This window comes from Hemiscyllium ocellatum, chromosome 18 (assembly GCF_020745735.1).
Source record: "Hemiscyllium ocellatum isolate sHemOce1 chromosome 18, sHemOce1.pat.X.cur, whole genome shotgun sequence".
Lineage (NCBI taxonomy): Eukaryota > Metazoa > Chordata > Chondrichthyes > Orectolobiformes > Hemiscylliidae > Hemiscyllium > Hemiscyllium ocellatum.
Genome location: NC_083418.1, coordinates 10,012,893 through 10,040,184, shown reverse-complemented (window position 1 = coordinate 10,040,184; position 27,292 = coordinate 10,012,893). Strand labels below are relative to the sequence as shown.

At 40.6% G+C, this 27,292-nt stretch overlaps 1 protein-coding gene across 1 annotated transcript in view; it reads left to right on the top strand.

Moving 5' to 3' along the window:
- The window catches only part of spi1b (Spi-1 proto-oncogene b), a 190,672-nt gene that overhangs the window by 2,525 nt on the left and 160,855 nt on the right, over positions 1-27,292 (top strand). Inside the window, exon 3 of the mRNA XM_060838372.1 lies at positions 6,733-6,965. Coding sequence (XP_060694355.1) covers positions 6,733-6,965 — 233 coding nt within the window. The remainder of the gene's footprint in view (positions 1-6,732; positions 6,966-27,292) is intronic.

Here is a 27,292-nt window from a genome sequence, read left to right as displayed (position 1 = left end):
TGGCCCTTGTCGATTGTCATCTGATTCACTAATGTCATTTCGGGAAGGGAATCTGCCATCCATACTTGCTCTGGCTTACATGTGACTCCTGACCCACAACAGTAGGGTTGACTGTGAACTGCCCCCTGGGAAATTAGGATGGGTAAGAAATGCTAACTTAGCCAGCAACGGCCACACCCTGTGAATCAATTTTTAAAAAAGCTAACAAGGGAAAGATTAGGGTCTGGGCATATAATCATGTGTGGACCCAGAAGGCACTATGTCTCAATGGGAAAGGATGATTAGATTACTTACAGTGTTGAAACAGGCCCTTCAGCCCAAAACGTCCACACCGACCCTCCACAAAGCAACCCATCCCCCTATACCTAATGCTACAAGGAACTCAGCATGGCCAATTCACCTAACCTGCACATTTTTGGATCGTGGGAGGAAACTGGAGCAAACCCACACAGACGCAGGGAGAATATGCAAACTCCACACCGAGAATCGCCTGAGGTGGGGATTGAACCCAGGTCTCTGTATCACCGTGCCATCCATTAATAGAGGTATAGATATCAGAGTAGAGGGGTGTGATATATTTGAAGAAATTAATATAGAGAGAGGGGAGGTACTTTCAGGTTTAACATTCTTCAAACTGGAGAAATATTTAAGTCCAGAAAAGATGCAACATCAAGGGTCGAGGCAGTAATTTTCAAACCTTTTCTGGCCACAGATCATGTGCCAGAGGATTGAAGGACTGCTAAGATTGACCCATCATTAGAAACGAAAGGGATAGACCAGGATATTACATACCGGCCAGTCTAACCTTGGTGGTGGAAAAGTTATTCGAAAGAATTCTGAGGGACAGAATATATCTACACTTGGAGAGATGCAGATTAATCAGGGATAGCAAGGATTTGTTAAGGGAAGAACATGTTTGACAAATTAGATCAAATTTTTTGAGTACATAGCTGGGAATTGTTGAGGGTAAAACATTCGATGTGGTGGACATGGGGTTTAGCAGGGCTTTTAATAAGGTCCCTCAGGGCAGAATGATCAGGGAAGTTAGAACTGAAAATGTGTTGCTGGAAAAGGAACCATGAACCCTGAAGAAGGGCTCATGCCTGAAACGTCGACTCTCCTGCTCCTTGGATGCAGCCTGACCTGCTGCGCTTTTCCAGCAACACATTTTCAACTCTGATCTCCAGCATCTGCAGTCCTCACTTTCTCCTCAAGGAAGTTAGAACCCAAAGGATCCAAAAGCTAAATGGCAGATTGAATCCAAATCTGAGTGGAAGCCAGAGAGAAGAGAATGATGGTAGAAGGATGTTTCTGTGACTGGAAATCTGTTTCCATTGGGATACCACAAGGCTTGATGCTGGGACCTTTGCAGTTCGTGGCATCAGAGTCATACAGTGTAGAAAAGGCCCATTGGCTCATAGAGTCTGCACTGATATAACTACCACTAAACGCATGCTAATTCCAAATTCCTGCATGTGTCCTATACCCTTGGATGTTATGATATTTCAAGTGGACATTCAAATATTTTTAAAGGTTGTCAGGTTTCCTAAGCAGTACATTCCAAATTCCCACCACCCTCTGACTAAAAACGTTTTTCTCGAATCCCCTCTGAATCTACTGCCCCTTACTTCAAAACTATGCCCCCTTGTGATTGACCCCTCAACCAAGGGGAACAGCTCTTCACCTTGTCCATACCCCTCATAATATTATACACCTCAATCATGTTCCTCCTCAGCCTTCTCTGCTGTAAAGAAAACACCCCAAGCCTACCTAATCTCTCCTTATAGCTCAACTTCTCCATCCCAGGCAACATCCTGGTGAACTTCCTCTGTACCCCATGCAGTGCTATCACATCCTTCCTGCAGTAAGGTGACCAGAACGGCACACAGTACTTCAGCTGTGGTCTGAACAATACTCTGTAGAACCCCAGCATTAGCTCCCTGCTCTTAAACTCTATGCCGTGCCTGATGAAATAACTGAAGATGATGATTTGAATTTAAATGTAGGGGGGGGACAATCAAGATGTTTGTGAATGGTATGTATGTAGTAGATAGGGTGTTAAATGATGAGTAGGATAGCTGTAAACTGCAGGAAGATATCAACAGACTGATCAGCTGGGCAAAACAGTAACAAATAATTTGGAACAATTTGGAAAATTATGAAATAATGCATTTCAGGAGAACTGACAAAGGATTTCACTGTGAATGGTAGGGCCTTGTAAAGTATTGAAGATCAGAGGGTCCTTGTTATGCATATTCACAGACCCTTGAAGAAAGTGCGGGTAGATGAAGGGTTAAGAAGGCAAATGGGATACTTATCTTTATTAGCCGAGATCCAGAATACAGAGCAGCAGGGAGGCTATGCTGTAACAGTATAAAATGCTGATTGGGCCACAAGGCTTGATGCTGGGACCCTTGTAGTTCGTGGCGTCAGAGTCATACAGTATAGAAAAGGCCCTGTAGTGTGTGCAGTCCTGGCCACCACATTACAGGATGGGTGCGATTGCACTTGAGAGGATGCAGAGAAGGTTTACCAGGATGCTGCCTGGACTGGTGGGTCTGAGCTATGATGAAAGATTGGGTAGACTAGGGTTGTTTTCCTTGGACTAGTGAAGGTTGAGAGAGACCTGATAGAGATCTGCATAAGATTATGAGGAGCTTAGATAAGGCAATTTTTCCTTCTATAGTAAGAGGGTCAATTAGATTAGATTACCTAAAGTACAGAAACAGGCCCTTCGGCCCAACAAGTCCATACCTACCCTCCGAAGAGTAGCCCACCCAGACTCATCCCCATATTCACCCCTGATCATGGGCAAGTTAGCATGACCAATTCACCTAACCTGCACATCTTTGGTTTGTGGGAGGAAACCCACGCAGACACTGGGAGAATGTGCAAACTCTAAACAGTCAGTCACCCAAGGCAGGAATCAAACCCTGGGTCGCTGCTGTGAGGCAGCAGTGCTAACCACTGAGCCAACGTGCCACCCCAGGGGCATGGGCTTAAGATAAGATGTAGAAGGCTAAGAGGAGAGTTGAGGTCAATGTTTTCTCACTCAGCGTGGTGGAAATCTGGAACTCACTGCCTGACAGGGTGGCTGAATTAGAAACTCTTATAATATTTAAGCAGTATTTAGACAGTAACTTCCAGGTTACTGTCTAAAGAACAGGAAAATGGGACTTTCTAATCAGATCTTTGTTGACCAGCATAGATATGATAGGCTGAATGACCTCCTTCTCTGTTGTAAATATCTTTGAGTCTGTCCTGATAGGGTGATCCCTACTTCTATAACAGTGCCCCCTTGTATGGGATTCACCCACAAAGGGAAACATCCTTTCCACATCCACCTTGTCAAGATCATTTATGATCCTATATACTTCAGTCAAATCGCCCCTTTGCTTTTCTAAACCTCGGTGGAAACAAGCCCAGCCTTTCCTCATAAAACCATGCCTGATTCCAGGGATCAACCTGGTGAAACTCTGCTGAACCGCCTCCAAAACATTTACATCTTTTAAATACAGAGGCTAGAACTGCAAACAGTCTTCAAATTGTGGTCTCACCAGTGTCTTGTATAACTGAAGCACATTCTTTTATATTCAATTCCTATTGTTATAAAGAATAGAATTCCACTAACTTTCTTGATGAAATGCTGTACCCACATACTAACTTTCTGTGACTCATGTATAAGAACACCTAAGTGCCTCTACAATCATTTACCTCTAACGGGATTATATTTGCTATCTTTCAGTACAATGGAATTTTTCCTGAATCTAGGGAATTTTGGAAAATTAATACCTATGCATCAACTACTTCACTAGCAATTTCTTTTAAGACCTTAGGATGAATTCCATCTGGACCTGGAGATCTCTCAGTCCACAGCTCCAAGAGTTTGCTCAGTACCACTTCCCTATTGATTGCAATTTCCAATTAGATTAGAATCCCTACAGTGTGGAAACAGGCCCTTTGGCCCAACAAGTTTACATCAACCCATCCAGATCCATTCCCCTACCCTACATTTACCCCTGACTAATGCACCTAACACTTTGGGCAACTTAGCATGACCAATTCACCTGACCTGCACATCTTTTGGATGGTGGGAGGAAACCAGAACACCCGGAGAAAACCCACACAGACACAGGGAGAATATGCAAACTCCACACAGACAGTCACCCAAGGCTGGAATCGAACCTGGCTCCCTGGTGCTGCGAGGCTGCAGTGCTAACTGCTGAGCCAATGTGCCACCCAGTTTCTAGGTGTCTCTCTGTTTTCCACCTCCTGGTTTACAGCTGTTCATGAAAACATTTTTGTATTCTCCACAATAGAAAAAAGAACAAAGAAAATTTACAGCCCAGGAACAGGCCCTTTGGCCCTCCAAGCCTGAGCCGATCCAAATGCACTGTCTAAACCTGTCGGTCAATTTCTAAGCATCTGTATCCCTCTGCTCCCCACCTACTCATGCATCTGTCCAGAAGCATCTTAAATGAATCTACCGTGCCTGCCTCAACCGCCTCTGCTGGCAACACGTTCCAAACGCCCACCACCCTCTGTGTGAAGTACTTACCGCGTGTATCCCCCTTAAACTTTCCACCTCTCACCTTGAAAGCATGACCTCTCGTTATTGAATGAAGACAGAGCAGAAATTTGTTCGTTTCATCTGGCAGTTCCTTACTATTTATGATGAACTCTCCATGCTTGCACTCCAGAACATCAATGCTCACTTCACTTACCCATTTGTAAATAATTGTAGAATGTCTTGCAATTTACCTTTGGGTTCCTGGCCAGCTTCAACCAGAATTTCTTCCTCCACCTTTTAATCATTCTCTGCTGTACTTTATATTTTGACTAATCATTTAATCTGCCACTCATCTTGGCAAAATTATGTGCTTTTTCCTTAAGTTTGATTCCTTCTCCAGCATCTTCAGTTCTCTGCAGATGCTGCATTTTCCCTTTAGGATTTCTCTTTGGAGCAGGATAGGTACTTATTCTGGTAGTTCTGGAGTGTGTGCAGAACTTCCCATTATCTCAACAACCTCTTCTAAGGAGGGGTCATCATCCATAAAGATGTCCAGCGTCAAGGCAGCCATCCTTCTTCACACTGTGACAACTTATGTTTGACAACAGGGACTTCTGGAAGTCAACAAAGAACCTGGTCATGTGTTGACTACCCACCCCTACTGCAGTGAGACCTGGATCACTTACTGATGTCAGAGTAGGAACATTGAGAGCTTCCACATGCAATGACCACATCAAGTCCTGGGAATGAAATGCAAGGAGCACTGGGCTAACTGCAGCTACCAGCATTAAAAGCCCTGCTCCTGAAGAACCAATTCCAATGGATGGAACATTGCATCAGTGGGTCCTCCCCTCTCAACTCTCCATTGACCAATGCTCAAAGTGTGGCCAAAGGAAAAGGGATAAGGATATGTTGAATTTCTCCATCAAAGCTTGGAGATATTGACAATACTGATGAGGAAGAGCAAGCTGCTGACCTGTTGACATGGCGCCTCCTTATTCATCAAAAAGCAAGTCACATGGAGGCTTCATGATTTGACCACCAATTGGAGCAGTGGTTGTAGAAGAGTCACAGCCCTGGGCTGTGAATTTCGTTTTCCAGCAACATAACCCCGCTGTGGACAAAGCTCAGCAGGTCTGGCAGCATCCGTGAAGAGAAATCAGAGTTAGCATTTTAGGTCTGATGACCCTTCCTCAGAACAATTTGTTCACCTTGTTGTGAATGTTGTGTGCATTCAGATACGGAACGTTTAGTTGTCATTTTGTTACCTAGTAACATCTAAACTGGTTTGTTGGTGCATTACCAGTTTTTTTTCCTTTTCCTGCCATTCTCTGATCCTCATTTCGCATTTTATTGTTTCCTTTCTTCCCTTGGTTGTACTCTTTGATATATCACACCTTTCCAGGAGAAAGGGATACAGTAAAAGGATGAGGTAAAGGTACAGGTCAGGGAGGCATCCTGGGCAGGGGAATGGTCTCTGGGTGTGGGAGGGTGACCTCTGGATGTGGGAAGAAGGGCGATGAAATCCAGGCAGGATGGCAGGTCAGGAGCAGTCAAAGACACCAGTCTCTAATTGCGTCGCATTTCTCTCACTCTATCTCTGTGTCTTCTGCCTTACATTGTCTATCTCTGTGTGATTTTCATTTCTCTATTGGGTGGCATGGTGGTTCAGTGGTCAGCACTGCTGCCGCACAACGCCAGCATCCCAGGTTCGATTCCAGCCTCGGGTGACTGGCTGTGTTGAGTTTTTACGTTCTCCCTGTGTCTGCGTGGGTTTCCTTTCACAGTCCAATGACATGCAGGTTAGGTGAATTGGCTATGGGAAATTGCCCAAAGTGTTAGGTGCATTAGTCAGGGGTAAATTTAGGGGAAAGGGTCTGGGTGGGTTACTGTTGAGGGGGTTGGTGTGGACTTTTTGGGCCGAAGGGCCTGTTTCCACACTGTAGGAAATCTAAACCATGCTGTGTTTTCCACCATGCTGTGTTTTCCCTCATTTTTATTCTCTATCGTGCTCTCTTCATCTCTCTATTTCTCCCTCACTTGCTTTCTCACTCCCTCACTCTCTTTCAGTGTCTTCCTGAGTTTCACTCTACTTCTCTCTGAGTCCCATTTCTGTTCCTCCAGCTCTCTTTCGCTGTCTGCTTCTTCCCTGACCCAGTTGCCTGCTCACTGCTCTATTGTTGAATTCAGATCTCCTCTCGTTTCTCTCCTCCCACTAACAGACTGGGATTACACAAGTGGCCACATTCATGGAGACTTTGAGTCATTTGCTGACCATCACTTCACCGAATTGCAGAGCGTTCAACCCCCCCAGCTGCAACAGCTGTACCGACATATGGAGCTCGAACAGCTACATGGGTTAGAATCCTTACCAGCCACCACCATTCCCATCGGAACAGCAATACATTACAACAAAACACAACCTTCAGCAACTGCCAGCTTCACATCTCCCCAGGTAGGTCACACACTCAACAAGGAGAGAATACTTTACTGTCTTCTATCTTCATTGGAGCTGATGGGGATGATTCGGATTTTTACATTGGCCCCTTCCCTTCCTTGACTTGCCCCATTACTACCTCATATTGATTTGCCCCCATTACCATCTCCAATCCAATCCATTCCTGGATGACCCCCCCCCCCCAATATCTTTACAAGTCACTGGGGTAGCAGGTTGTAAATTGCGCTCTGTTGTTCCTGGAGGTTTTTTTAAAGGTATTCACAGTATTTGCGCAGCTCCAGTGGCCTAATGGATAAAGCAGTGGCCTCCTAAGCCAGGGGTTGTGGGTTCATGTCCCATCTGGGGTGTTTCTGTGGCTTGTCCTTTATATGGGCGGCACAGTGGTTAGCACTGCTGCCTCACAGCGCCAGAGACCTGGGTTCAATTCCGACCTCAGGCGACTGACTGTGTGGAGTTTGCACATTCTCCCCGTGCCTGCGTGGGTTTCCTCCGGGTGCTCCGGTTTCTTCCCACAGTCCAAAAATGTGTGGGTTAGGTGAATTGGCCATGCTAAATTGCCTGTAGTGTTAGGTGAAGGGGTAAGTGTAGGGGAATGGGTCTGGGTGGGTTGCGGGTCGGTGTGGACTTGTTGGGCCAAAGGGCCTGTTTCCACACTGTAAGTAATCTAGTACCCCAATTTGCCTGACTTTCTGACCAAGGTTGATAGACAGCACAGATGAATTTTCTGTATCATACAAGAATTATTCTATTATAAGTAATTAGCCTATAAGTAAGGTAAACTGATGCATATGATATTACTAACTAAAACTGTAATTCCTTATGAGCTCCCTCTTTCACAGACATAAAGGCAAACAAATAGGGAAAAGAGATTATTGGCAGAGAGAGGGAAACTGGGAAGTCAGTTCAGTGGCATGTGCTTCCCAGTTCCAAGGTCAATATGATCCTTCTTTAGCTTGACATCTTATTCTGGATGCTTTTATTGGTTTGTGAGAAGTACAGAGTAACAGAATTGCTTGCAAAATACCTCTGATCTTTCAATACAAATGTCAGAGCTTACAACAACTGCTGTAGGAAAGGTTCCCATTTCCTTGAGGTTTAAACTGAATTTTTGTCTGCAGAGAGCATGCAGCTTTTGCTCATTTCTTTCCCCAGCCCTTTCTGTCTGTGTCTCTGTGACTTGTTTCCAGCTCCAAGCTGCCCATCCACTCGAGCATCAGTCATACAGTTGTTAGCTGTAACTAACGAACTCTGCCATTGAAAAAATACCCTAGTCCATAAACTGACCAACAAGAGAGCCACCTCCAACAGAATGATGACACTCTTGGCTCCTCTTCATGTGCAATTCAACCATCCATGACTTTTTTTTCAAACTGGTGTTTGCACAATTCTTCCAAAGGGTGGCAGGATACTTGTATTTCCAAACACAAAGCACCCTTCTCATCCAAATGAGAAAGTCATTTCTCATTTCAGTCCACAGGTTTCAGCAACACAAAAATAAAAAAAGGTAGTCATTAGAGAAGCAGCAACAGAAGGTCATCTCTACAATTGATATAATCATTAAGATTCTCCTGCAATACACAGTCACCTCTATATTTGATGGCAATCATTAACATATGGCAGTCCCTGTTTTTGACGTGAATACATTGTGAACTCTACATTTAATGTGAAACTATCAAATATGGTCAGCTCTATGTTTGACTTGGATCTTTAAAACATAGTCATTTCTATGCCTGATGTCAATCTTAACATAGGGCCAGCTCTATGTTTGATGTGAATCTTTAACATATGGTCAGATTGATGTTTGATGTGAATCTTTAATACTTTGGCAAGTCTATGTTTGACATTAATCTTTAGTGTTTGGTCAGCTCTGTTTGTAACTTGAATCTTTAACACTTGGTCAGCTCTGTGTTTGATAGGAATCTTTAAAACATGATCAGATTGATGATTGATGTGAATCATAAACACATGGTCAGTTCTGTGTTTGATGTGAATGCTTGCAACATGGCCAGCTCTGTTTGATATGAATCTTAATATCTAGTCATAGAGTCATAGAGATGTACAGCACGGAATCAGACCCATAGGCCCAACTCATCCATGCTGACCACACATCCTATGTAAATCTAGTCCCATTTGCCAGCATTTAGCCCATATCCCTCTAAACCCTTCCTATTCATTTACCCATCCATATGCTTCTTAAATGTTGTAACTGTACCAGCCTCCACCACTTCCTCTGGCAGCTCATTCCATACATGCATCATCACCATCTGTGTCAACAAGTCACTCCTCAAGTCCTTTTTATAACTTTCTCCTCTCATCCTAAACCTATGCCCTCTAGGTCTGGACTCCCCCATCCCAGGGAAAAGACTTTGTCTATTCACCTTATCCATGCCCCTCATGATTTTATAAACCTCTATAACGTCACCCCTCAGTCTCCGACTCTCTGAAAACAGCCCTAGCCTATCAGCCTCGCCTTATAGCTGAAGCCTTCCAACCTTGGCAGCATCCTCATAAATTTTTTCTGAATCCTTTCTAGTTTCACAACATCTTTCTATAAGAAGGAAACCAGAATTGCAAGCAATACTCCAAAAGTGGCTGAAGTAATGTCTTGTACAGCTGCAATATGGTCTCTCAACTCCTATACTCAGTGCACTAACCAATAAAGGAAAGCATACCAAATGCCGCCTTCACTATCCTATCTACCTGCAACTCCACTTTCAAGGAGCTATGAACTTGTACTCCAAGGTCTCTTTGTTCAGCAACTCTGCCTATGACCTTACCATTAAGTGTATAAGTCCTGCTAAGATTTGCTTTCCCAAAATGCAGCACCTCGCATTTATCTGAATTAAACTCCATCTGCCACTTCTCAGCCCATTGGCCCATCTGGTCCAGATCCTGTTGAACTCTCTTCGCTGTCCACTAAACCTCCAATTTTAGTGTCATCTACAAGCTTACTAACCATATCTCCTATCTTCAGCTCAATGTTTTACATAAATCTTGAATCTATGGTCAGTTCTATGTTTCATGTGAATTTTTATACAGAATCAATTCCATGTTTAATGTTAACCTTTAACACATGGACAACTCTGTGTTTGACATGAATCCTTAAATAACAAACAGTTCTATGTTTTATGTGAATATTTAAGGCATAACGAGCTCTATAATTGATGTGTTTCTTTAATACATCATCAGTTCTGTGTTTGATGTGATTCTTGAAAACACTGTTATATCGATGTTTCATGTGAATCTTTAATACATGGTTAGCTCAATGTCTGATACAGGATCAGTTAAATGTTTATCATCAATCTTTAACACATGGACAGCTCTGTATTTGACATGAATCCTTAAATAATGAGAAGTTCTATGATTGGTGTGATTCTTTCATGTGTGGTCAACTTTAAATTTGATGTGAATCAATAGTACATTGTCAGCTCCATGTTTAATATGAGTGTTTATTCCATTGTCAGCTCTATACTTCATGTGAATCTTTAATTCACAGTCAGTTCTGTGATGGTTGTGAATATAAAAGACATTATAAACCCTCTGTTTGATGTGATTGTTTAAACATGGCCAGCTCTAGGTTTTATGTGAATCTTTATGGCATTGTCAGCTCTCTGATGTGAATTTAATGCAGGGGTCAATTCCATGTTTGACAGCAATCTTTGACAAATAGACAGCTCTACTTTTGACATAAATCTTTAAATAATAACAATTTTAATGTTTGATGTGACATGGTCAATTCCATGTTTGACATCATTCTTTAGCACATGAACAGCTCTGTGTTTGATGTGAATCTTTACGATATTGTCAGCTCTACATGTGATACTAATATTTAATGTAGGGTCAGTTCCATGTTTATATCAATTTTTAGCACATGGACAGTTCCACCTTTGATGTGAACGTTTGACACGTGGGCAGAAGGATGTTTGACTTGATTCTTTAATACGTGGTCAGACTTGAATCTTGACCAACTCTATGTTTGATATAAAACTTTAATATATGGTTAGCTCTGTGTTTGACATGAACCTTCGATACATGGTCAGCATTATGTTTAATACATATCTTCAATGTCAGCCCTATGGTCAGTTTTATGTTTGACATCAATCTTTTACACATGGAAAGCTCTATGTTTGACATCGATCTTTAACACAAGGACAGCTCTACGTTTGTCATCAATTTTTAACACATGGACAGCTCTGTTTGACATCAATCTTTAACATATGGTCAGCCCTATGTATGACATCAACCTTTAACACATGGTCAGCACTATGTTTGACATCAAACTTTAACACATGGACAGCCCTATGTTTGACATCAAACTTTAACACATGATCAGCTCTATGTTTGATATCAATCTTTAACACATGGTCAGCCCTATGTTCGACATCAGCCTTTAACACATGGTCAGCCCTATGTTTGACATCAATCTTTAACAAAGGAAAGCTCTATGTTTGACATCAGTCATTAACACATGATCAGCCCTATGTTTGACATCAATCTTGAACACGTGGTCTGCCCTATATTTGACATCAATCTTTAACACATGATCAGCCCTATGTTTGACATCAATCTTGAACACGTGGTCTGCCCTATGTTTAACATCAATCTTTAACACATGGTCAGCCCTGTGTTTGACATCAATCTTTAACACATGGTCAGCTCTATGTTTGACATCAATCTTTAACACATAGTCAGCCCTATGTTTCACATCAGCCTTTAACACATGGACAGCTCTATGTTTGACATCAATCTTTAACACGTGGTCAGCTCTATGTTTGACATCAATCTTTAACACATGGACAGCTCTATGTTCGACATCAATCTTTAACACATGGACAGCTCTATGTTTGACATCAATCTTTAACACATGGTCAGCTCTATGTTTGACATCAGCATTTAACACATGGACAGCTCTATGTTTGACATCAATCCTTAACACATGGTCAGCTCTATGTTTGACATCAGCATTTAACACATGGACAGCTCTATGTTTGACATCAAACTTCAACACATGGACAGCTCTATGTTCGACATCAATCTTAACACTTGGTCAGCCCTATGTTTGACATCAGTCTTTAACACATGGACAGCTCTATGTTTGACATCAACCTTTAACACAGTGTCAGCTCTATGTTTGACGTAAAACTTTAACACATGGTCAGCCGTATGTTTGACATCAATCTTTCACACATGGTCAGCTCTATGTTTGACATCAATCTTAAACAAAGGAAAGCCCTATGTTTGACATCAGTCTTTAACACATGGACTGCTCTGTATTTGACATCAATCAGTAACACATGGTCAGCCCTATGCTTGACATCCGTCTTGAACACATGGACAGTCCTATGTTTGACATCAGGCTTGAACACATGACAGCCCTATGTTTAACATCAATCTTTAACACATGGTCAGCTCTATGTTTGACATAAAACTTTAACACATGGTCAGCTCTATGTTTGACATCAATCTTTAACACATGGTCAGCTCTATGTTTGACATCAACCTTTAACACGTGGTCCGCCCTATGTTCGACATCAATCTTTAACACATGGTCAGCTCTATGTTTGACATAAAACTTTAACACATGGTCAGCTCTATGTTTGACATCAATCTTGAACACATGGACAGCTCTATGTTTGACATCAACCTTTAACACTTGCTCAGCCCTATGTTTTACATCAGTCTTTAACACTTGGACTGCTCTCTATTTGACATCAATCACTAACACATGGTCAGATCTATGTATGACATCAATCTTTAACACGTGGCCAGCCTTATGTTTCACATCAATCTTAAACACATGGTCAACCCTATGTTTGACATCGATCATTAACACAAGGACAGCTCTACATTTGACATCAATACTTAACACATGGTCAGCTCTATGTTTGACATCAACCTTTATTTAACACATGGGTCAGCCATAGGGTTGGTTCAATCCTTAAAAAATGGTCATCACTATGTTTTACATCAAACTTTAACACATTGTCAGCTCTATGTTTGACATCAATCTTCAAAACATGGACAGCTCTGTTTGACATCAATCTTTAACACATGGTCAGCTCTATGTTTGACATCAACCTTTATCACATGGTCAGCCCTATGCTTGACATCAGTCTTGAACACATGGACAGCTCTATGTTTGACATCAATCTTTAACAAAGGAAAGTTCTATTTTGACATCCGTCATTAACACATGTTCAGCCCTATGTTTGACATCAATCTTTAACAAATGGTCATCACTAAGTTTTACATCAATCCTTAACACATGATCAGCCCTATGTTTGACATCAGTCATTAACACATGGACAGCCCTATGACTAACATCAATCTTTAACACATGGACAGCCCTATGTTTGACATCAGTCTTTAACACATGGTCAGCCCTATGTTTGACAACAAACTTTAACACATGGTAAGTCCTATGTTTGACATCCATCCTTAACACATGGTCAGCTCTATGTTTGACATCGATGTTTAACACATGGACAGCTCTATGTTTGACATCAATCTTCAACACATGGACAGCTCTGTTTGACATCAGTCTTTAACACATAGTCACCCCTATGTTTGACATCAACCTTTAACACATGGTCAGCTCTATGTTTGACATCAATCTTTAACACGTGGACAGCCCTATGTTTAACACCAACCTTTAACACATGGTCAGCTCTATGCTTGAAATCAGCCTTTAACACGTGGTCAGCCCTATGTCCGACATCAATCTTTAACACAGGGACAGCTCTATGTTTGACATCGAACTTCAACACATGGACAGCTCTATGTTCGACATCAATCTTAACACTTGGTCAGCCCTATGTTTGACATCAGTCTTTAACACATGGACAGCTCTATGTTCGACACCAGCATTTAACACATGGACAGCTCTGTGTTTGACATCAAACGTCAACACATGGACAGCTCTATGTTCGACATCAATCTTAACACTTGGCCAGCCCTATGTTTTACATCAGTCTTTAACACATGGACAGCACTATGTTCGACACCAATCTTTAACACTTGGTCAGCTCTATGTTTGACATCAGTCTTTAACACATGGACAGCTCTATGTTTGACATAAAACATTAACACATGGTCAGCTCTATGTTTGACATCAGTCTTTAACACATGGACTGCTCTGTATTTGACAGCAATCATTAAAACATGGTCAGCCCTATGTTTGACATCAGTCTTTAACACATGGACTGCTCTGTATTTGACATCAATCCTTAACACATGGTCAGCCCTATGTTTGACATCAATCTTTAACACATGGTCAGCCCTATGTTCGACATCAATCTTTAACACTTGGTCAGCCCTATGTTTTACATCAATCTTTAACACATGGACAGCTCTATGTTCGACATCAATCTTTAACACATGGTCAGCTCTATGTTTGACATCAATCTTTAACACATGGTCAGCTCTATGTTCGACATCAATCTTTAACACATGGTCAGCCCTATGTTTGACATCAATCTTTAACACATGGTCAGCCCTAGGTTTGACATCAGTCTTTATCACATGGACAGCCCTATGTTTGACATCAATCTTTAACCCATGTTCAGCCCTATGTTTGACATCGATCTTAAACAAATGGTCATCACTAAGTTTTACATCAATCTTTAACACATGGTCAGCCCTATGTTTGACATCAATCTTTAACACATGGACAGCCCTATGCTTGACATCAATCTTTAACACATGGTCAGCCCTATGTTTTACATCAGTCTTTAACACATGGACAGCTCTGTGTTCGACATCAATCTTTAACAAAGGAAAGCTCTATGTTTGACATCAATCTTTAACACATGGACAGCTCTATGTCTGACATCAGTCTTTAACACATGGTCAGCTCTATGTTTGACATAAAACTTTAACACATGGACAGCTCTATGTCTGACATCAGTCTTTAACACATGGTCAGCCCTATGTTTTACATCAGTCTTTAACACATGGACAGCTCTATGTTCGACAACAATCTTTAACACATGGTCAGCCCTATGTTTGACATCAATCTTTAACAAAGGAAAGCTCTATGTTTGATATCAGTCATTAACACATGGTCAGCTCTATGTTTGACATAAAACTTTAACACATGGTCAGCTCTATGTTTGACATCAAACTTTTACACATGGTCAGCTCTATGTTTGACATCAATCTTTAACACATGGACAGCTCTACGTTTGACATCAATCTTTAGCACATGGACAGCTCTATGTTTGACATCAGCCTTTAACACATGGACAGCTCTATGTTCGACATCAATCTTTAACACTTGGCCAGCCCTATATTTGACATCAATCTTTAACACATGGACAGCCCTATGTTTGACATCAATCTTTAACACATGGACAGCTCTATGTTTGACATCAATCTTTAACACATGGTCAGCCCTATGTTTGACATCAATCTTTAACACATGGACAGCCCTATGCTTGACATCAATCTTTAACACATGGTCAGCCCTATGTTTTACATCAGTTTTTAACACATGGACAGCTCTGTGTTCGACATCAATCTTTAACAAAGGAAAGCTCTATGTTTGACATCAATCTTTAACACATGGACAGCTCTATGTCTGACATCAGTCTTTAACACATGGTCAGCTCGATGTTTGACATAAAACTTTAACACATGGACAGCTCTATGTCTGACATCAGTCTTTAACACATGGTCAGCCCTATGTTTTACATCAGTCTTTAACACATGGACAGCTCTATGTTCGACAACAATCTTTAACACATGGTCAGCCCTATGTTTGACATCAATCTTTAACAAAGGAAAGCTCTATGTTTGATATCAGTCATTAACACATGGTCAGCTCTATGTTTGACATAAAACTTTAACACATGGTCAGCTCTATGTTTGACATCAAACTTTTACACATGGTCAGCTCTATGTTTGACATCAATCTTTAACACATGGACAGCTCTACGTTTGACATCAATCTTTAGCACATGGACAGCTCTATGTTTGACATCAGCCTTTAACACATGGACAGCTCTATGTTCGACATCAATCTTTAACACTTGGCCAGCCCTATATTTGACATCAATCTTTAACACATGGACAGCCCTATGTTTGACATCAGTCTTTAACACATGGTCAGCTCTATGTTTGACATAAAACTTTAACACATGGTCAGCTCTATGTTTGACATCGAACTTTTACACATGGTCAGCTCTATGTTTGACATCAATCTTTAACACATGGACAGCTCTACGTTTGACATCAATCTTTAGCACATGGACAGCTCTATGTTTGACATCAGCCTTTAATACATGGACAGCTCTATGTTCGAAATCAATCTTTAACACAGGGGCAGCTCTACGTTTGACATAAAACTTTAACACATGGCCAGCTCTATGTTTGACATCAAACTTCAACACATGGACAGCTCTATGTTCGACATCAATCTTAACACTTGGTCAGCCCTATGTTCGACATCAATCTTTAACACTTGGCCAGCCCTATGTTTGACATCAATCTTTAACACATGGACAGCCCTATGCTTGACATCAATCTTTAACACATGGTCGGCCCTAGGTTTTGACATCAGTCTTTAACACATGGACAGCCCTATGTTTGACATCGATCTTAAACAAATGGTCATCACTAGGTTTTACATCAATCCTTAACACATGGTCAGCCCTACGTTTGATATCAATCTTTAACAAACGAAAGCTCTATGTTTAACATCAATCTTTAACACATGGACAGCCCTATGTTTGACATCAATCTTTAACACATGGACAGCTCTATGTTTGACATCAGTCTTTAACACATGGTCAGCTCTATGTTTGACATAAAACTTTAACACATGGTCAGCTCTATGTTTGACATCAAACTTTTACACATGGTCAGCTCTATGTTTGAAATCAATCTTTAACACATGGACAGCTCTACGTTTGACATCAATCTTTAGCACATGGACAGCTCTATGTTTGACATCAGCCTTTAACACATGGACAGCTCTATGTTCGAAATCAATCTTTAACACAGGGACAGCTGTATGTTTGACATCAAACTTCAACACATGGACAGCTCTATGTTCGACATCAATCATTAACACTTGGTCAGCCCTATGTTTTACATCAGTCTTTAACACATGGACAGCACTATGTTCGACATCAATCTTTAACACTTGGTCAGCCCGATGTTTGACATCAATCTTTAACACATGGTCAGCCCTATTTTTGACATCAGTCTTTAACACATGGACAGCCCGATGTTTGACATTGATCTTAAACACATGGTCAGTCGTCTGCTTGACATCAGTCTTGAACACATGGACAGCCCAATGTTTGACGTCAATCTTTAACACATGGTCAGCTCTATGTTTGACATCAAACTTTAACACATGGTCAGCCCGATGTTTGACATCAATCTTTAAAACATGGTCAGCCCTATGTTTCACATCAGCCTTTAACACATGGACAGCTCTATGTTCGACATCAATCTTTAACACTTGGCCAGCCCTATATTTGACATCAATCTTTAACACATGGACAGCCCTAGGTTTGACATCAGTCTTTAACACATGGTCAGCTCTATGTTTGACATAAAACTTTAACACATGGTCAGCTCTATGTTTGACATCAAACTTTTACACATGGTCAGCTCTATGTTTGACATCAATCTTTAACACATGGACAGCTCTACGTTTGACATCAATCTTTAACACATGGACAGCTCTATGTTTGACATCAGCCTTTAATACATGGACAGCTCTATGTTCGAAATCAATCTTTAACACAGGGACAGCTGTATGTTTGACATCAAACTTCAACACATGGACAGCTCTATGTTTGACATCAATCTTAACACTTGGTCAGCCCTATGTTCGACATCAATCTTTAACACTTGGCCAGCCCTATGTTTGACATCAATCTTTAACACATGGACAGCTCTATGTTTGACATGAACCTTTAACTCAGGATCAGCGCTGTGTTTGACATCAATCTTAAACAAAGGGAAGCCCTATGTTTGACATCAGTCTTTCACACATGGACTGCTCTGTATTTGACCTCAATCATTAACACATGGTCAACTCTATGTTTGACATCAATCTTTAACACATGGTCAGCCCTAGGTTTGACATCAGTCTTTAACACATGGACAGCCCTATGTTTGACATCAATCTTTAACCCATGTTCAGCCCTATGTTTGACATCGATCTTAAACCAATGGTCATCACTAAGTTTTACATCAATCCTTAACACATGGTCAGCCCTACGTTTGACATCAATCTTTAACACAGGGACAGCTCTATGTTTGACATCAGTCTTTAACACATGGACAGCTCTATGTTCGACATCAAGCTTTAACACAGGGACAGCTCTATGTTCGACATCAATCTTAACACTTGGTCAGCCCTATGTTCGACATCAATCTTTAACACTTGGCCAGCCCTATGTTTGACATCAATCTTTAACACTTGGTCAGTCCCATGTTTTACATCAGTCTTTAACACATGGACAGCTCTATGTTCGACATCAATCTTTAACCCATGTTCAGCCCTATGTTTGACATCGATCTTAAACAAATGGTCATCAATAAGTTTTACATCAATCCTTAACACATGGTCAGCCCTACGTTTGACATCAATCTTTAACACACGGACAGCTCTATGTTTGACATCAGCATTTAACACTTGGTCAGCCCTATGGTTTACATCAGTCTTTAACACATGGACAGCTCTATGTTTGACATCAATCTTTAACACATGGTCAGCCCGTTGTTTGACATCAATCTTTAACACATCGACAGCCCTATGCTTGACATCAATCTTTAACACATGGTCGGCCCTAGGTTTGACATCAGTCTTTAACACATGGACAGCCCTATGTTTGACATCAATCTTTAACCCATGTTCAGCCCTATGTTTGACATCGATCTTAAACAAATGATCATCACTAAGCTTTACATCAATCCTTAACACATGGTCAGCCCTCCGTTTGACATCAATCTTTAACACATGGACAGCTCTATGTTTGACATCAGCATTTAACACGTGGACAGCTCTATGTTTGACATCAAACGTCAACTCATGGACAGCTCTATGTTTGACATCAATCTTTAACACATGGACAGCTCTATGTATGACATCAATCTTTAACACATGGTCAGCCCTATGTTTGACATCAATCTTTAACACATGGTCGGCCCTAGGTTTGACATCAGTCTTTAACACATGGACAGCCCTATGTTTGACATCAATCTTTAACCCATGTTCAGCCCTATGTTTGACATCGATCTTAAACAAATGGTCATCACTAAGTTTTACATCAATCCTTAACACATGGTCAGCCCTACGTTTGACATCAATCTTTAACACATGGACAGCTCTATGTTTGACATCAATCTTTAACACAGGGACAGCTCTATGTCTGACATCAGCATTTAACACGTGGACAGCTCTATGTTTGACATCAAACGTCAACTCATGGACAGCTCTATGTTCGACATCAATCTTAACACTTGGCCAGCCCTATGTTTGACATCAATCTTTTACACATGGACAGCTCTATATTCGACATCAATCCTTAACACATGGTCAGCCCGTTGTTTGACATCAATCTTTAACACTTGGTCAGCCCTATGTTTTACATCAGTCTTTAACACATGGACAGCTCTATGTTTGACATGAACCTTTAACACATGGACAGCTCTATGTTTGACATGAACCTTTAACTCAGGGTCAGCGCTGTGTTTGACATCAATCTTTCACACATGGACTGCTCTGTATTTGACCTCAATCATTAACACATGGTCAGCTCTATGTTTGACATCAATCTTTAACACATGGTCAGCCCTATGCTTGTCATCAATCTTTAACACATGGTCAGCCCTATGTTTGACATCAGTCTTTAACACATGGACAGCTCTATGTTTGACATCAACCTTTAACACAGGGTCAGCTCTGTGTTTTACATCTGTCTTTAACACATGGGCAGCTCTATATTCGATATCAATCTTTAACACTTGGTCAGCCCTATGCTTGACATCAGTCTTTAACACATGGACAGCTCTATGTTTGACATCAACTTTTAACACAGGGTCAGCTCTGTGTTTTACATCAGTCTTTAACACATGGACAGCCCAATGTTTGACAGCAGTCTTTAACACATGGTCAGCCCTATGTTTGACATCAGTCTTTAACAAAGGAAACGCCAATGTTTGACATCAGTCTTTAACACATGGACTGCTCTGTATTTGACCGCAGTCATTAACACAAGGACAGCCCTATGTTTGACATCAATCTTTAACACATGGACAGCCCTATGTTTGACATCAGTCTTTAAAACATGGTCAGCTCCATGTTTGACATCAATCTTTAACACATGGTCAGCCCTATGTTTGACATCAATCTTTAACAAAGGAAAGCTCTATGTTTGACATCAATCTTTAACACATGGTCAGAACTATGTTTCACATCAGCCTTGAACACATGGACAGCTCTATGTTTGACATCAATCTTTAACACATGGTCAGCTCTATGTTTGACATCAGCCTGTAACACATGGACAGCTCTATGTTCGACATCAATCTTTAACACATGGACAGCTCTATGTTTGACATCAATCTTTAACACATGGACAGCCCTATGTTTTGCATCAGTCTTTAACACATGGTCAACTCAATGTTTGACATCAATCTTTAACACATGGTCAGCCCTATGTTTGACATCAATCTTTCGCAAATGGTCATCACTATGTTTTACATCAATCTTTAAAACATGGTCAGCCCTATGTTTGACATATATCTTTAACAAAGATAGCTCTATGTTTGACATCTGTCATTAACACATGGGTAGCCCTATGTTTGACATCAATCTTTAACACTTGGTCAGCCCTATGTTTTACATCAGTCTTCAACACATGGACAGCTCTATGTTTGACATGAACCTTTAACACATGGACAGCTCTATGTTTGACATGAACCTTTAACTCAGGGTCAGCGCTGTGTTTGACATCAATCTTTCACACATGGACAGCTCTGTAATTGACCTCAATCATTAACACATGGTCAGCTCTATGTTTGACATCAATCTTTAACACATGGTCAGCCCTATGCTTGTCATCAATCTTTAACACATGGTCAGCCCTATGCTTGTCATCAATCTTTAACACATGGTCAGCCCTATGTTTGACATCAGTCTTTAACACATGGACAGCTCTATGTTTGACATCAACCTTTAACACAGGGTCAGCTCTGTGTTTTACATCTGTCTTTAACACATGGGCAGCTCTATATTCGATATCAATCTTTAACACTTGGTCAGCCCTATGTTTGACATCAGTCTTTAACACATGGACAGCTCTATGTTTGACATCAACCTTTAACACAGGGTCAGCTCTGTGTTTTACATCAGTCTTTAACACATGGACAGCCCAATGTTTGACAGCAGTCTTTAACACATGGTCAGCCCTATGTTTGACATCAGTCTTTAACAAAGGAAACGCCAATGTTTGACATCAGTCTTTAACACATGGACTGCTCTGTATTTGACCGCAGTCATTAACACATGGACAGCCCTATGTTTGACATCAATCTTTAACACATGGACAGCCCTATGTTTGACATCAGTCTTTAAAACATGGTCAGCTCCATGTTTGACATCAATCTTTAACACATGGTCAGCCCTATGTTTGACATCAATCTTTAACAAAGGAAAGCTCTATGTTTGACATCAATCTTTAACACATGGTCAGAACTATGTTTCACATCAGCCTTGAACACATGGACAGCTCTATGTTTGACATCAATCTTTAACACATGGTCAGCTCTATGTTTGACATCAGCCTGTAACACATGGACAGCTCTATGTTCGACATCAATCTTTAACACATGGACAGCCCTATGTTTTACATCAGTCTTTAACACATGGTCAACTCTATGTTTGACATCAATCTTTAACACATGGTCAGCCCTGTGTTTGACATCAATCTTTCGCAAATGGTCATCACTATGTTTTACATCAATCTTTAAAACATGGTCAGCCCTATGTTTGACATCAATCTTTAACAAAGGATAGCTCTATGTTTGACATCTGTCATTAACACATGGGTAGCCCTATGTTTGACATCAATCTTTAACACATGGACAGCCCTATGTTTGACATCAGTCATTAACACGTGGACAGTCCTACGTTTGACATCAATCTTTAACACATGGTCAGCTCTAAGTTGAGCATCAATCTTTAACACATGGTCAGCTCTATGTTAGACATCAATATTGAACACATGGAGAGCCCTACGTTTGACATCAAACTACAACACAAGGTCAATTCTATGTTTGACATCAGTCATTAACAAATGTTCATCTCCATGTTTGACATCAATCTTTAACACATGGTCAGCCCTATTTTGATATCAATCTTAAACACATGGTCAGCCCAATGGTTGACATTAATCATTAACACAAGGACAGCTCTAAGTTTGAGATCAATCTTTAACACATGGTCAGCTCTATGTTTGACATCAACCTTTATTTAACACATGGCCAGCCCTATGATTGACATCAATCCTTAACAAATGGTCATCACTATGTTTTACATCAAACTTTAACACATGGTCAGCTCTATGTTTGACATCAATAGTCAACACATGGACAGTTCTGTTTGACATCAGTCTTTAACACATGGTCAGCCCTATGTTTTACATCAGTCTTTAACACATGGACAGCTCTATTTTTGACATCAATCTTTAACACATGGTCAGCTCTATGTTTGACATCAATCTTTAACACGTGGACAGCCCCATGCCCGACATCAATCTTTAACACATGGACAGCTCTACGTTAGACATCAGTCTTTAACACAAATCAGCCCTATGTTCGACATCAAACTTCAACACATGGACAGCTCTATGTTCGACATCAATCTTAACACTTGGTCAACCCTATGTTTGACATCAATCTTTAACACATGGACAGCTCTATGTTCAACATCAACCTTTAACACATGGACAGCCCTATGTTTGACATCAATCTTTAACACTTGGTCAGCCCTATGTTTTACATCAGTCTTTAACACTTGGACAGCCCTATGTTTGACATAAAACTTTAACACATGGTCAGCTCAATGTTTGACATCAAACTTTAACAGATGGTCAGCCCTATGTTTGACATCAATCTTTAACAAATGAAAGCTCTATGTTTGACTTCAGTCATTAACACATGGACAGCCCTATGCTTGACATCAAACTTTAACCCATGGTCAGCCCTAGGTTTGACATCAGTCTTTAACACATTGTCAGCCCTAGGTTTGACATCAGTCTTTAACACATGGTCAGCCCTATGTTTGACATCTATTTTGAACAAATGGTCATGACTATGTTTTACATCAATCTGTACCACATGGTCAGCTCTATATTTGACATCAATCTTAAACACATGGTCAGCCATATGTTTGACATCAGTTTTTAACACATGGACAGCTCTATGTTTGACATCAATCCTTAACACATGGTCAGCCCTATGCTTGACATCAAACTTAAACACATTGTCAGCTCTATGTTCGACATCAATATTTAACACTTGGTCAGCCCTATGTTTTACATCAAACTTAAACAAAGGAAAGCTCTATGTTTGACATCAGTCATTAAAACATGGACAGCCCTATGTTTGACATCAGTCTTTAACACATGGTCAGCCCTATGTCCGACATCAAACTTCAACACATTGTCAGCTCTATGTTTGACATCAATCTTTAACACTTGGTCAGCCCTATGTTTTACATCAGTCTTAAACACATGGACAGCACTATGTTCGACATCAATCTTTAACACTTGGTCAGCCCTATGTTTGACATCAGTTTTTAACACATGGACAGCTCTATGTTTGACATCAATCTTTAACACATGGACAGCCCTATGTTTGACATTGATCTTAAACACATGGTCAGTCGTCTGCTTGACATCAGTCTTGAACACATGGACAGCCCGATGTTTGACGTCAATCATTAACACATGGTCAGCTCTATGTTTGACATCAAACTTTAACACATGGTCAGCCCGATGTTTGACATCAATCTTGAACACATGGTCAGCTCTATGCTTGACATCAGCCTTTAAAACATGTTCAGCCCTATGTTTCACATCAGCCTTTAACACATGGACAGCTCTATGTTTGACATCAATCTTTAACACTTGGACAGCTCTATGTTTGACATCAGTCTTTAACACATGGTCAGCCCTATGTTTGACATCAATCTTTAACACATGGACAGCTCTATGTTTGACATGAACCTTTAACTCAGGATCAGCGCTGTGTTTGACATCAATCTTAAACAAAGGGAAGCCCTATGTTTGACATCAGTCTTTCACACATGGACTGCTCTGTATTTGACCTCAATCATTAACACATGGTCAACTCTATGTTTGACATCAATCTTTAACACATGGTCAGCCCTAGGTTTGACATCAGTCTTTAACACATGGACAGCCCTATGTTTGACATCAATCTTTAACCCATGTTCAGCCCTATGTTTGACATCAATCTTAAACCAATGGTCATCACTAAGTTTTACATCAATCCTTAACACATGGTCAGCCCTACGTTTGACATCAATCTTTAACACAGGGACAGCTCTATGTTTGACATCAGTCTTTAACACATGGACAGCTCTATGTTCGACATCAAGCTTGAACACAGGGACAGCTCTATGTTTAACATCAGCATTTAACTCATGGACAGCTCTATGTTCGACATCAATCTTTAACACAGGGACAGCTCTATGTTCGACATCAATCTTAACACTTGGTCAGCCCTATGTTCGACATCAATCTTTAACACTTGGCCAGCCCTATGTTTGACATCAATCTTTAACACTTGGTCAGTCCCATGTTTTACATCAGTCTTTAACACATGGACAGCTCTATGTTCGACATCAATCTTTAACACATGGTCGGCCCTAGGTTTGACATCAGTCTTTAACACATGGACAGCTCTATGTTTGACATCAATCTTTAACCCATGTTCAGCCCTATGTTTGACATCGATCTTAAACAAATGGTCATCAATAAGTTTTACATCAATCCTTAACACATGGTCAGCCCTACGTTTGACATCAATCTTTAACACAGGGACAGCTCTATGTTTGACATCAGCATTTAACACATGGCCAGCCCTATGTTTGACATCAATCTTTAACACATGGACAGCTCTATGTTCGACATCAATCCTTAACACATGGTCAGTCCTATGTTTGACATCAATCTTTAACACTTGGTCAGCCCTATGTTTTACATCAGTCTTTAACACATGGACAGCTCTATGTTTGACATCAATCTTTAACACATGGTCAGCCCTATGTTTGACATCAATCTTTAACACATCGACAGCCCTATGCTTGACATCAATCTTTAACACATGGACAGCCCTATGTTTTACATCAGTCTTTAACACATGGTCAACTCTATGTTTGACATCAATCTTTAACACATGGTCAGCCCTATGTTTGACATCAATCTTTCGCAAATGGTCATCACTATGTTTGACATCAATCTTTAACACATGGTCAGCCCTATGTTTGACATCAATCTTCAACACATCGACAGCCCTATGCTTGACATCAATCTTTAACACATGGACAGCCCTATGTTTTACATCAATCTTTAACACATGGACAGCTCTATGTTTGACATCAATCTTTAACACATGGTCAGCCCTATGTTTGACATCAATCTTTAACACATGGACAGCCCTATGCTTGACATCAATCTTTAACACTTGGTCAGCCCTATGTTTTACATCAGTCTTTAACACATGGACAGCTCTATGTTCGACATCAATCTTTAACACATGGTCAGCCCTATGTTTGACATCAATCTTTAACAAAGGATAGCTCTATGTTTGACATCTGTCATTAACACATGGGTAGCCCTATGTTTGACATCAATCTTTAACACATGGACAGCCCTATGTTTGACATCAGTCATTAACACGTGGACAGTCCTACGTTTGACATCAATCTTTAACACATGGTCAGCTCTAAGTTGAGCATCAATCTTTAACACATGGTCAGCTCTATGTTAGACATCAATATTGAACACATGGAGAGCCCTACGTTTGACATCACACTACAACACAAGGTCAATTCTATGTTTGACATCAGTCATTAACAAATGTTCATCTCCATGTTTGACATCAATCTTTAACACATGGTCAGCCCTATTTTGATATCAATCTTAAACACATGGTCAGCCCAATGGTTGACATTAATCATTAACACAAGGACAGCTCTACGTTTGAGATCAATATTTAACACATGGTCAGCTCTATGTTTGACATCAACCTTTATTTAACACATGGCCAGCCCTATGATTGACATCAATCCTTAACAAATGGTCATCACTATGTTTTACATCAAACTTTAACACATGGTCAGCTCTATGTTTGACATCAATAGTCAACACATGGACAGTTCTGTTTGACATCAGTCTTTAACACATGGTCAGCCCTATGTTTTACATCAGTCTTTAACACATGGACAGCTCTATTTTTGACATCAATCTTTAACACGTGGACAGCCCCATGCTCGACATCAATCTTTAACACATGGACAGCTCTACGTTCAACATCAACCTTTAACACATGGACAGCCCTATGTTTGACATCAATCTTTAACACATGGACAGCTCTATGTTCAACATCAACCTTTAACACTTGGTCAGCCCTATGTTTTACATCAGTCTTTAACACTTGGACAGCCCTATGTTTGACATAAAACTTTAACACATGGTCAGCTCAATGTTTGACATCAAACTTTAACAGATGGTCAGCCCTATGTTTGACATCAATCTTTAACAAAGGAAAGCTCTATGTTTGACTTCAGTCATTAACACATGGACAGCCCTATGCTTGACATCAAACTTTAACCCATGGTCAGCCCTAGGTTTGACATCAGTCTTTAACACATGGTCAGCCCTAGGTTTGACATCAGTCTTTAACTCATGGTCAGCCCTATGTTTGACATCTATTTTGAACAAATGGTCATGACTATGTTTTACATCAATCTGTACCACATGGTCAGCTCTATATTTGACATCAATCTTAAACACATGGTCAGCCATATGTTTGACATCAGTTTTTAACACATGGACAGCTCTATGTTTGACATCAATCCTTAACACATGGTCAGCCCTAGGTTTGACATCAAACTTAAACACATTGTCAGCTCTATGTTCGACATCAATCTTTAACACTTGGTCAGCCCTATGTTTTACATCAGTCTTGAACACATGGACAGCCCGATGTTTGACGTCAATCTTTAACACATGGTCAGCTCTATGTTTGACATCAAACTTTAACACATGGTCAGC